The sequence below is a fragment of the Ursus arctos genome, unplaced genomic scaffold, assembly GCF_023065955.2.
Source record: "Ursus arctos isolate Adak ecotype North America unplaced genomic scaffold, UrsArc2.0 scaffold_27, whole genome shotgun sequence".
Taxonomy (NCBI): domain Eukaryota; kingdom Metazoa; phylum Chordata; class Mammalia; order Carnivora; family Ursidae; genus Ursus; species Ursus arctos.
Genome location: NW_026622952.1, coordinates 1,807,819 through 1,820,833, shown reverse-complemented (window position 1 = coordinate 1,820,833; position 13,015 = coordinate 1,807,819). Strand labels below are relative to the sequence as shown.

Here is a 13,015-nt window from a genome sequence, read left to right as displayed (position 1 = left end):
ACAGAGTGATTTTTTAGTAAGTCAGATTTTCTGCTTAGAACTCTACATTGGTACCCCATTTCACTCAGGATAAAAACCAGAGTACTCAACAATAGTATATCCTAAGTGATCTGGACTACTTGTTACCATTCTGGTACCTTGTTTGTTGAATGAATGAATGTGGATTTATTTTGACTTTGAAATTAAAAGAAAACAGCTTTTATCATTTATCTTTTGTCTCCAAGAATAGTTCACCACCACTCATTTTCCATCACCAATTTCCCTGATACCAGCTGGATGTCCTGCGGTTCAGTTCTGACGCTAACTTTTGAGTCAGTGCGGACTCCACAAGTTAAGGCCTCAGTCCCACAAAACTGCCCCAACTTCACATGCCAGGTGGATGTGCAATCCTCAGCTCAGCCACACTTCTTCCTGGCCAACTACAAATTCAGGAGTTCCTGTGAACTCCTGTCTACCCCCAGCGCTTTCAGTAATTTTCAAGAATGACGCAAAACTCAGGAAAGCTTTATACTTAACGATTATAATTTCATTATGAAGAGTATAATCCAAGAACAGTCAAATGAAAGAGATGCATCATGCAAGGTATGGGGCTGTGGGCAGCACAGAGCTCGCAGCTTCCATGCTCTCTGCAAGCATGCTACCCTCCAGCACATCAGTGTGTTCACCAACTTAGAAACTCCCTGAACCCTGCTGCTTAGGACTTTTATTTGGGGTTTCATGCCATAGATGTGATTGAAATTGTGAACTCAACCTCCAGCCCCTTTCTGGAGGTCGAAGTGGGACTGAAAGTTCCAGTCCTCAGTCATGTGGTTGGTTCCTTTGGAACCAGCCTCCATCCTGAAGCTATCTAGATTCATCCACGATGTATCACCTCATTAGCATAAACTCAGTTATGGTCAGAAAGCACTCATTATAAATTACAAAGGACATTCCTGTCACTTAGGAAATTCTAAGGGTTTTAGGAGCTCAGTGCCAGGAACCAGGGACGAAGACCAGATATGTTTTTTATTATACTGCAACCACATATTGATTGAAAAACTAAAAGCAGAAGTAGTAAGTTATGCCTCTAAGTGCCATTAGTCTTAGCTTTCAGAGTTTAAGAAAGGGGGACAAAGAAAATAGACCAACAGAGAGAGAATGAAGGTCAAGCTGTGGACACTGGTGGAAAGCTTCTTAAATGGATACTTTTCTTTTTTTAGTACCCTGAGTTGCTGGTTCTTGGCTTAAAGCCTATCCCTTATGTGCCTTTATTGCTTAATTTAATGTAGTAGGGGCTAAGCATAATTTGCTATATTTTTGTTGTCATTATAGTTGTGAAAATTATTATAGCTAACTCTTGAATACACATTTAATGGCAGGGGACCAAAATGATTGTTTTGGGTAATTGAAAGATAATTAGAAAACAGACCTAAGAATCAACGTATCTAAAAAGTACTAAGGTTTGTAATAAAAATGCCATATTAAGAGATGGAACCAAAATACAGTGTTGGTTTTGGACCCATCTTAATTTGGCTGAGTTCAATAAGAATATTATAGTGCTTAAATAATTTTAGCAGTACAAATGAAATTTAATGTGTTTATTTTTGTGAAGGCAATTAAGTGCAGGCAGATAATATATTTCTGAAATTATGTTGCAGATTAAAGTTAATGGGCCTTTTTTTTTTTAAGTTTAAGCTAGGACCAGTTCATAAATTATAGTCAAATAGATGTGTTACTGGAAGAATCTGAGGAAATGGTTTTGTATGTTTCATAGTTTCTATTTGTTTTTTCTTAGCAAGAGTCAGCTAAAGATAGCTTCTTACTCATGAAGAACACTCCAGTAAGATTATCAGTTGTTATTTACGTGTCTGTGCAGAACTATGATCTGTTGCCTTTATATTGTTTGGTCATAGCCCGAGAGCATTAATTAAGGGGTACTTAGAAAATATTGCTGAAATTGTAAACTACTTATAGAAACAGAGTTATGGCTAGATGCCTACATATTGAATCAAAGTTTATTACTAGGAAAAGTCACATTGGATGTAAGAAGACTGTAAGACTACTATTGTTGCTGTGTTCTGCCCAAGTAGTAGATGGGAAGTTTATCGATAGCTTAAAAGTACCTCCACTTTCCAAATGTATTTCAGTCTGCAGATATTTATTGAGAACCTGCTATGTGTCAGATATGAGGTATTGGGAATGAGTGAATGAGGACAGAACAGATTCCTGCCCTAAATGAACATAGAGTGTCATGAACCATGTTGGTCCCTCTCTCCTTCTGACCTAGTTTATTCAGCTTAAAGGAGATAATGAGCCACAGGACCTTAGTATTGTTTGCTCGAACCAGTCTTGTGTTGAACTTTCCTGATCTAACAAAAACGATTCTACCGCCAACTCTGCCACTTAATTATCTGGTTGAACTTGGGGAAATTACTTGATTTCTGAGTCTGATATTCCTTATTGGTAACAGGGATAGTAACACCTCCCTTGCAATGTCATTGTGAATGTAAAGTGCCTGATTCAGTGCCTAGTATATTATTATTGGTGCTTAGCAGTTGTTTTTGTTGTCTTCCCTCCCTAGCTCGATGATTCTGAGATTTTGATTTGGTGATCTTTTAAGATATAAGCTGTATTATAGTGTTTGATTTGCAATATTTTATTCAGGTATTTCCGAGTTCTTTTACCTATAAGTATTGTTTTAAATTGCAAATTAAGTATCCTAGGAGTTCTTGGAGTATTTAATTTCTTAGACATTTTTAAAATTAATTTGAAAGTAAACGCTGCCCCCAACATGGAGCTTGAACACATGACCCCAAGATCAAGAAGTCAGATGCTCTACTGACTGAACCAGCCAGGCGCACCTTCTTAGACATTTTAAAGCATTCTTTTTTATAAAGTTATGAGCTTGCTGTAAGTATTTTTTACTTGTGTGACCCTGAATTGCCCCTTAGCTAGTAAGCTCAGTGCCTTTGGCTTTGAGTAATAATCATCTGCCACATAGCACCAAACTCAGATTGCTTGCCTTATGTGTCTTTTTTGGTTGGAAAGACTAACACTTGATTGGCTTTTTAGATTATTCAAGTATCAAAAAATACTGAATATTTTCTTTTTTTTTTAATGATTTTTCTTTTTTTTTTTTTTTAAGATTTTATTTATTTATTTGACAGAGATAGAGACAGCCAGAGAGAGAGGGAACACAAGCAGGGGGAGTGGGAGAGGAAGAAGCAGGCTCATAGCGGAGGAGCCTGATGTGGGGCTCGATCCCAGAACGCCGGGATCACGCCCTGAGCCGAAGGCAGACGCTTAACCGCTGTGCCACCCAGGCGCCCCAAAAAATACTGAATATTTTCTAATTGCTGAATTATTTTTATAATGATTCCTTAGTATTTTAGTAAAATTCACTCAATTGTTGCTTTTCTTTGCATTATCTATTTTTACAAGAGGTTTTAAGGAAGAAGGATACTTTCTGGGGTGGTCTGCCCATTTTATAATAGTCACTTTCTCTGAAAATTCACCCTTACCCTGCCAACTGTGGTCATTGTTCCCCCTAAAGTTGTGTGTGACCTACTTGCAAGCTTCTATCCTTTTGGTCACATATAAGTTGGATTAGGGATGAAAAACAGACTCTATCTGGATTATTTGGAATGATCTGGGAATTTAGAATTGGGACTGAATGATGGCTGGTCTTTATTTGTTTGAACTAAAGTGTCGAAGACTTGGAACTTGTCTGCAGCTGTCGTCAGCATTGTATATGGAGAAAAAGAAAAAAGTCAGTCTGCAGAGAGGATGGTATAGATGGGCAGAAACAAAGACGAAAGTCAGAAGGAGCATACTGTCTGGGTTCCTAACAGCTTTCAGGTCTTTATTCTAGTACTTTGTGAGGTCTAGTTATCCTAATACCATAACATACCTCAGTGATCTTCCAATAAGTTTCTCTTTTTTGTGCAAGGTTGCTCAAGTTTCTCTTACTTAATTTTTTTTATTCTTTTGTTGAACTTCTAAAAAAGCTAGATTAAGCTTAAAAATAAAATGGTTGTGAATATCCACATGCAGAAGAATGAATTTAGACTCCTCCCTTATACCATACACAAACGGGTCATAGATCTAAGTAGAAGGACTAAAACTATAGAACTCTTAGAAAATGAAAGGACAACTCATGGAATGTGAGAAATTATTTACGTGTTTTATGTCTGAGAAGGCTTTTTTTCTTGAATACTAAGGGGGAAAAAAAACCCAAACCCAAAAGCAGTTCTTAGAACTCAATAATAAAAGGATAACCCAATTTTTAAACAGGCAAAGACTGAATAGACTTTTCTCCAAAGAGAGTATACAAATGGCTAATGTTCAGCATGATTAGTCATCAAGGAAATGTAAATCAAAACCACAGTGAAATACCACTTCACATCCACTAGGGTGGCTGTAATTAACAGGACAGAAAATAACAAGTGGTGGCAAGGCTGTGGAGAAATTGGAACCAACATACATTGCTGGTGGGAATGTAAAGTGGTGTAGCTACTTTGGAAAACAGTTTGGCCTTGCTTCAAATGTTAAACACAGAGTTACAATGGGATCCAGAAGTTCCACTCCTGAACATATACCCACAAGAAACATGTCCACACAGAACTGGTGCATAAATGTTCAAAGCATCATTATTCATAATAGCTAAAAAGTAGAAACAACCCAAATGCACATCAACTGATACATAGATAACCAAAATGTATTATATCCATAAATGGAATATTGTTGAATCATAAAAAAGAAATGATGTGGTAATACATACTACAATATGAATGAATCCGAAAACCATCCTAAATGAAAGAAGCCAGACACAAAAGACCACAAAGTGTATGATTTCATTTATATGAAATGTCCAGAATAGGCAAACCCATGGAGACAGAAAGGCGATGAGTAATTCCCAGGGGCTGGAGAGAGAGAGGGAAGTGGGCAGTGATGGGTAATAGATAAAGGGTTTCTTTTTGGGAAGATGAAAATGTCCTAACATCATATTTAGATCATGGTTATGGTCATACAACTCTGTGAATGTACTAAAGTCCATTGCATTGTATACTTGAAATGGATGAATAGTATGGTATATAAATTATATCCCAATAAAGCTATTTTTAAAAGCTATATGGCTCCAAAATAACAGGCTCCAAAAATAATTATGAAATAATAAAAAATAAAAATAATAAAATAAAAAAATAGATTTCTAGAACTGATTTAGTTGTAACTGCTTTTTTCATAAATTTTATACCTAAATACATTTTTCTTTTTTAACAGTGACATTGAAAATTGTAAGTAGCATGTTACTTTATTTAAATATATGAACAAAATTTAGTGCTGATTGTATCAGTTTGAGTGACAGTTTAAGTTGAAATATAGTTTTTTTTCTAACATATTTCTCTCATTGCCATTATGTTTTTGGGGTGAATGGAGACAGTTGTGGTGTTGTGGAAAGATCTCTGGACTTAGCACTTGCTAAAGCAGGACAAACATAGGTGTTCAATCTGTGGTCTTGAATAAATCATGTCTTAGAGCATTGGTTTCAAAAACTTTAAAATGAGGATCATGCTGGGCTAAAAAAATTTTTTTCTTCCTATTTGTAGTAGTTTGGGGAGGTTTTCCTAAGAAAAATAAGTATAGGTATATTCATAGGTGTTTCAATTTGTCCACACTAGTATTATCTTAGATTTTAAGCATTTTGCAAACAGTGTCCATCTTGTCTAATGCTTAGTATTACATGTGAGAAAATAGGTTCTTAGTCTGTACTATTTTTTTTAAAGATTTTATTTATTTGACACAGAGACAGCCAGTGAAAGAGGGAACACAAGCAGGGAGAGTGGGAGAGGAAGAAGCAGGCTCCCAGCGGAGGAGCCTGATGTGGGGCTCGATCCCAGAACGCTGGGATCACGCCCTGAGCCAAAGGCAGACGCTTAACGACTGTGCCACCCAGGTGCCCCCTTAGTCTATACTATTTATTTACTTATTTATTTTCACTCTATATTATTTAAAAATTGATATTTTGGATCACCTAGGTGGCACAGTCAGTTAAGCATCTGACTCTTGGTTTTGGCTCAGGTCATGATCTCAGATTTGTGAAATCAAGCCCCATGTCGGGCTCTGCACTGAACACGGAGTCTGCTTAAGACCATCCCTCCCTCTGCCCCTTCCCCCCCCCCCCGCTGCATATTTGTGCTCTGTCTCTCTCTCTCAAATCCTTAAAAAAAAAAAAATTGAAAAATTTTTAAAGATTTTATTTATTTATTTGACAGCACAAGCAGGGGGAGCAGGAGAGGGAGAAGCAGGCTTCCCACTGAGCAGAGAGCCCCATGCGGGACTCCATCCCAGGACCCTGGGATCACAACCTGAGCCAAAGTCAGACATTTAACCAACTGAGCCCCCAGCAACCCAGAAATTGAAATTTTAATAGCATTATTGGTGACTTTCAAAGTATTAGTTGATGGAGATTATTGAAATATTAACTGAAAGGCTTATGTTAACCTTTTTCTTGATACATTTCTTTTGTCTGTTTAAAATTGTGTCATCAATTTTGACTGGTTTTAGATATTGTATCTAAAAATTATGTTAATTTCAGGGTAGCTTATTCATCTGTAATTTGTTTTTAAAACTATATCAATTGTAATCATTTTCACCTTTTAGTTTGTTTTTGATAATATACATATGTTTTGTGATGTGCCGATAACGGGTTAATTTTAGAGAAATCTACTATAATTGCATCCAGTCTCCAGACTGAGTTATTTAGTGGCGAATATGTGGTAAATATATTTTTATGTTGCAGTTAAGTGAATTATGGGATAGGTTTCAGGGTTTTTTTTAAGCTTGATAGCTGCATGATTAATATGCTAGCTTTTTCTTATTTGCAGAGATCCTGCATATTTTGATGAAAATTGGCTAAACAGAATCAAAACCGAAGTAGGAGATAATTGGAGGCTGAAGGTATTTTCTTTTTATTTTCCGTCTGTTAGATAGTCTTTTAGTTGTGTGTATATAATATTTGTTGAACTTTCATCTGATATGTTCAGTGAGCTTTAGAAGCCTAGATTGCCTGTAGTGAAATAATCCAGAATTAAAGATTGGAGGTAACCTGAAGTTGTTCACAAAGATACATATATAGTGTCAGTCAGTGAAACACAGTGACCGCGGGCATGGACTCAGAGCCACAGTGCCTGTGTTTGTATCACAACTCTACCATCCGCTGTCTGGGAAAGTCTTGTAATCATTCTGTACCTCAAATCCCCATTTGTAAAATGAGGATTGTAATAGGATCTACCTCACAGAAATAAATGAGTTAGTATATATAATGTACTTGGGTTAGTGCATATGTAGTGTTAGTTGCTAGTGCTATTAATGAGAAAATATTGGTCATTGTTAACTGAGCCCAGAACACTAAGAGAATGAAGTATTTTAATTTCTTTCCTAGTAGCCTTAAGTTCCAGTATTTCTCAAGCTTCTATGAGAAAGCTAAAACCCACAATAAGAAACACAGTTTACATTGCAGCCTCCTGTCCACCTAAACATATGCGCATACAGAGTTGAACAAGTTTTTTTCCCTTATTCTAGGCACTGATGTTTTGATTTTGAAAAAATATTAGTTGCAACCCATTAAATTATTTTAACTTTATATTTTGAAATAATTCTAGATTCACAGGGGGATGCAAAAAAAAATGTACAGAGAAGTTCTGTGTACCTTTCACCCAGTTTCCCCAGTGGTTACATCTTGCGTAACTATAATACAATATCAAAACTAAGGAACTGACATAGGTACAAGCCAGTTCATTTGGGTTCTACCAGTTTTACATATGCCCTTTTGTCCCTGTGTGTACAGTTCTGTGCAGCTCTAGTGATAATGTAGTTTCCTGTAATGCTCACCACAGTGAAGACACAGAGTTGTTCCATCTCTGCAGGACTCCATGGTGCTGCCTTTATGACCACATCCACACCACACACTCCTCACCCTGTTCCCTGGAAACCACTGATTTGTTCCCCATCTCTATAATTTTTGTTACATTAAATTGATTTTTATGACCCAGTGATGATCATTACTGCCAGTTTGGAAAGCTCTAAACCATTTCTCTTTGATATAGTCAGGTAGAGACTCAGAAATGCAAATGAGTAAGCATGTGAAATCCCTGGACTTGAGATATGTTAAGCTTGGCTTGTCTTTATATTTCTTCCATAAAACACATATTCGATGAAAAATAGTCATTGGTTGCTTAAATATTGGGTCTGCCAAAATTTAATTCCTTTTAATTCCTTTGTTTACTAAGCTAGAGTGAATGGACACTGGTTTAAGCTACTATTTTAATTTCTAAATACTCTTTCAAGAATAGGCAATTAAATGACTTACACAAATATATTTTATATATGTATATATAATATATGTGTATATATATATATTTTTTTAGAGAATCCTAAGCAGGCTCCAGGCTCAGTGCAGAGCCCTATGTGGGGCTTGATCTCACAACCCTGAGTTCATGACCTGAGCCGAAATCAGGTGTCATTCACTCAACTGACTAAGCCATACAGGCACGCCTAAGTGATTACTTTTTAATGTTATAACATGTGTAAAGCAATTCTGGATTTTTTTAAAATAATGCTACTAATCAATTTGTGTTTGCTTGCTGTCTTGACCAAAGAGAGAGTTACATACCCCACCTTTCGTGCACACAACACACATGTAAAATGCACACTGTCTCCAGTGTCATGAGTGTGGCAGACGGTACTATAGAGAAGGGGGGAAACTTTATCATATTCTTAACATTCAGAACTGGAAGTGTCAGTTTTTTTGTTTTATGAAATGTCAGTTCTGATTTGCATTCCTATTCTCCATATTTTATCCTATGTTATATTTCTTCAATTTTAAGATACCATTGATTATAACATATATAGCTCTTTTCAATGGGAAGTAAACTACCATTTTAAATGAACACATTGATTTTTGAGACATTTTAATTTCAAATGTTAAAATATGAAAAAAATGAACGTTGTAAAATAAAGGAAATAAAGTGTATTATATATTTTCCATGTCTCCAAATTTTTCTAGAAGTATAAACATGTTTTCTTTATGAGATTTTTTTAAAAATAAGTTTTCAGGGTACCTGGGTGGCTCAGTCGATTGAGCATCTGACTGTTGGTTTCAGCTCAGGTCATGGTCTCAGGTTCATGAGATTGAGCCCCAAGTCGGCCTCCGTGCTCAGTGGGGAGTCTGCTTCTCTCCTTTTCCCCATCCTCCACCCCAATGCTTGTGCTGTTTTTCTCTCTCTCCAAAAAAAAAAAGTACACACATCTTGAAAAAAAAATTTTTTTTTTGCCTTAAAAATAATACGTCTGATTGCACTGGATCACACTGCTATGATTAAGTCACTTTTACTTGATAGTCACAGATTCTGCTGTCTTCTGTCCTAGGACATCAGCTACTAACATTGAGTACAGACAGCTAGGTAGATGGTCAATAGAATCGTATTGTGTACACATTTAACACAATTTTAACTGTATGAGTTGGGTCAAAAAAGAAAAGGAAAAGAATAATAGCTTAAATAGTATAGGTGATTCTACCTGTCATTTCACTCAGATAACGTTTAGGCCAGTGAACTCTTGCTTTGGAGTGGCTGAGTGAGAGGAAACATGTAGATTCCTCATCTTATCTTGCTTCTAGGATGCTTTTTTTTTCCTTTTTTTTTAAGTAGGCTGCACACCCAGTGTGGAGCCCAAGATGGGGCCCAAACCCACAACTCTTGAGATCAAGACCTGAGCTAAGATCAAGAGTCAGATGCCCAACCGAGCCCCCAGGATGCCTCTTATACCACAACTATCTTGCAGTGCTAACTGTTATAGTAGCATTTCAAGACATAATAGTATTTTTTTAACCATATGGCTCCTAAATATTTACTTTAGTGCTTAACTAAAGTAACAACAGTCTTTTCTGACAGTGGAGAGAATTTGGAGACATTATACTTAGGTTACTTTAAGAGATTTCCAATTTTTGTCAGTGTAATCATAACGTTGAAAATTTAACATGATTGGAAACAATTTTTTTTATAAATCTCTTGAGATCACATAAGCCGTTGATAGTCCTTTTTTGATGATTATGGTAATTCACATATACTGTTGAATTTTATTTTTTATATTTATTTATGGTTAATAGAACAATTGGTTCAGGAATTTTTTTTTTCTTAAGATTTTATTTCAGAGTGAGCAAGCATGAGGAGGGGATGGGGGAGAGAGAGAAAGGAAGAAGAGCAGGCTCCCTGATGAGCTGGGAGCCCAGTGACTTGGCGCTTAATCCTAGGACGCTGAGATCATGACCTGAGCCGAAGGCAGATGCTTAACCGACTGAGCCACCCAGGCGCCCCCAGAAAATTTTTATGTTAAATTATATTTTGATCTGTTCTTGCCTTTTACCTAGTTGTTTTATCTCTTTCTAAACAGATAAGCAATTTAAAGAAAATTTTAAAGGGAATCCTGGATTATAATCATGAGGTAAGGACTTTCTCTCACTCTGCTTAGAAGTATTACTATAGGATAATTTAATTTTATAGTAGTTTCAAGTAAAGGAAAATTTACCTCAAAATGAGTAATCCATTTATCTTCCATTATATGGTTTTTAGGATGTTGGTTCAAACAACTGTTTATTAGGTAGTTTGTAAATGCTCTTTTTCACTATAATATGGATAGTTTGTAGATGAGAATTTATGTACTTTCTTTTCTGCCATCTGTTAACTCTCCTTTTCTTCCCTTGTGAAGGTGGTTTAGAATCCAGGTATTATTATAGTCAACTCTCTTGCTTACTTTAGTTTTTTTCCTTGGCAAACCCCCATCCCTGGATTAACTCAGTTTATCCTCTGAGTCTGCATCAGAATAGTCAAGGCATAGCTTGGGGGAAAAAATCAGGCAGTGGAACTAGTTTTACTTTAAATTTCACGATCCCAAATATCAAATGGACACGGCATAGCCTGGAAGCCTGTGTTATTTTCTTACTGTTTTTCCCCAGAAGTTTACCTGTATTTATACCTACATGTATACTTACATCATTTATCTTCACAACTCAGTAAGTAATCCTGCTGTCCACCCTATTACTCAAGCCCAAAACCTATAAATAATTCTGTAGTCCTTCCTTCTTTTGGTGATCATCATAAGACCTACTGGTTAAATCTCCAAAATACAGCTTTTTCTGTCTCTAGTGCTACCACCTTATTCCAAGCCATCATTAGCTCTCGCCTAGATTTCTAGTCTGACTGGTAAGCTTGATTTCACTCTTGTCCCTCTACAGTCTATTTTTAGTCTTCACTCTAAATCCAGAATGATTTTTAAAAATAGAAGTCTGATTATGCCACTCTTCTCAGTCTTTTATGGTTTCCTGTTGTATTGAGAATCAGATTCATACCCGTTACCATGAGCCACCAGACACTGCATGACCTCTTTAGCCTGTTCACCCATAACACTAGAGCCATATTCATCCTGCTTCTGTGCTTTTAGGATTTTCTTTTTTCACTGTATGCTTATTAGACAGGGACCTAACCATTTGTCAGCATATATTTCATTTCATTTGGGGCCAATTTCCCCATAAAGGAATCCTCCATTCTCCTTCCTAATATAGGTGTTTGGCTATCAGCATTTTGGAGTCAAATGGAGTGAACATATTTGGGGGGAATCTTACTGTTGGGGCATGAACCTATATTTAATCTCCCCTCTTTCTGGTGCCCCCTTGTTCAGAACTTCTCTGGCTCTACTTTGAACTTCAAAAAATTTGTCTTTCTAGGGGTGGTGAAGAGGTCAAAGTTTTCAGTTTCTTTGGTCAGTGTACGTACATACCAGATTGGGGTCTAAGTTGTGGTGATGGAGGTTGTCATAATTTAGGTATGGGAGGTAAAAATAGAAATTGGGAGTGAAACTGACATAACAGCTCTGTCCTTAGCAATGAGTTTCTGGTGCTGACAAACTAATCTGTATCAGATATTTTATTTAAACATAAAATGTAAATGTAGTTCTAATTCTTTTGTCCCCATTCAGATTTTAGGACAGCAAATTAATGACTTTACCCTTCCTGATGTGAACCTAATTGGTGAACATTCTGATGCGGCAGAGCTTGGAAGGATGCTTCAACTCATCTTAGGCTGTGCTGTGAACTGTGAACAGAAGCAAGGTAATTTATATGATGTTAGTGTATGCATTTAAAATAAGGAAAGTAATACATATTGTATATATTATATATAAATCACCAGTACAAACAATAACACCTTCATAAGGCCACCCTCAAACAATGCCATTTTTTTTCCCCCTAAGTAGGCTCCACACCCAAATGGGGCTCAAACTCATGACTCTGAGAGCTCAAGAGTTGTGCGCTTTACGAAATGAGCCAGCGAGGTGCCCCAAACAATGCCATTTTCCACAATTTTTCTGGTACTTTGTTTGCAAGTGAAAGAGTTTTGCAATTTAGAATAAATTTGATCCTGATGATATTCTTTCCCTTTAAGCAAGACTGCATAATTCTTTGAGTTGATTATTTTTAACTATACTGAATGTGATGAAATTTACTGTTAATTGGACACGGTCCAACTAAATTAATATCAGTAATGAGAAGGTTAAACTGGATCAGTTCAGCTCTGGGAACTTAAAATTGGATACTTTAGATTGCGAATATGAAGGATTTATTTCACAAAATTTACTGAACTCATGCATTATGCTGGGGCTAGGAGCACAGTGCTAGACAGAACAGACATGGCACCTGCCCCTGTGGAACTGTTAGGTGAGTGGAGGGTAGGGCAGTAAGCAATGCCACACACAACTGTGTGATCTGAGTGGTGCTGAGTGCTGTGAAGGTAAAGTGTAATGAGGGGCCAGTGCAGGCATGGGCGGGGAAGTTATTTAAGCAGAGATGTGGAGGAGGATGGACTAAGAGTAATCTGAATAGTAGGAACTGAATGTCAGAAAAAGGTTACCTTTGAGAGATTTAAGAAAACCACAAGTAGAATTAGAGAATAGTGAGGAAGGAATGAAGGGCGATGAAACAGAAGGG

The 13,015-nt window shown here is 36.7% G+C and overlaps 1 protein-coding gene across 2 annotated transcripts in view; it reads left to right on the top strand.

Annotated features, from left to right (window-relative positions):
* HOOK3 (hook microtubule tethering protein 3) overlaps positions 1-13,015 on the top strand; it is a 104,596-nt gene that overhangs the window by 19,394 nt on the left and 72,187 nt on the right. For both annotated transcript variants that reach the window (XM_057303337.1, XM_026485726.4), the window contains exons 3-5: positions 6,864-6,936; positions 10,429-10,479; positions 12,010-12,142. In XM_057303337.1, coding sequence (XP_057159320.1) covers positions 6,864-6,936; positions 10,429-10,479; positions 12,010-12,142 — 257 coding nt within the window. The remainder of the gene's footprint in view (positions 1-6,863; positions 6,937-10,428; positions 10,480-12,009; positions 12,143-13,015) is intronic.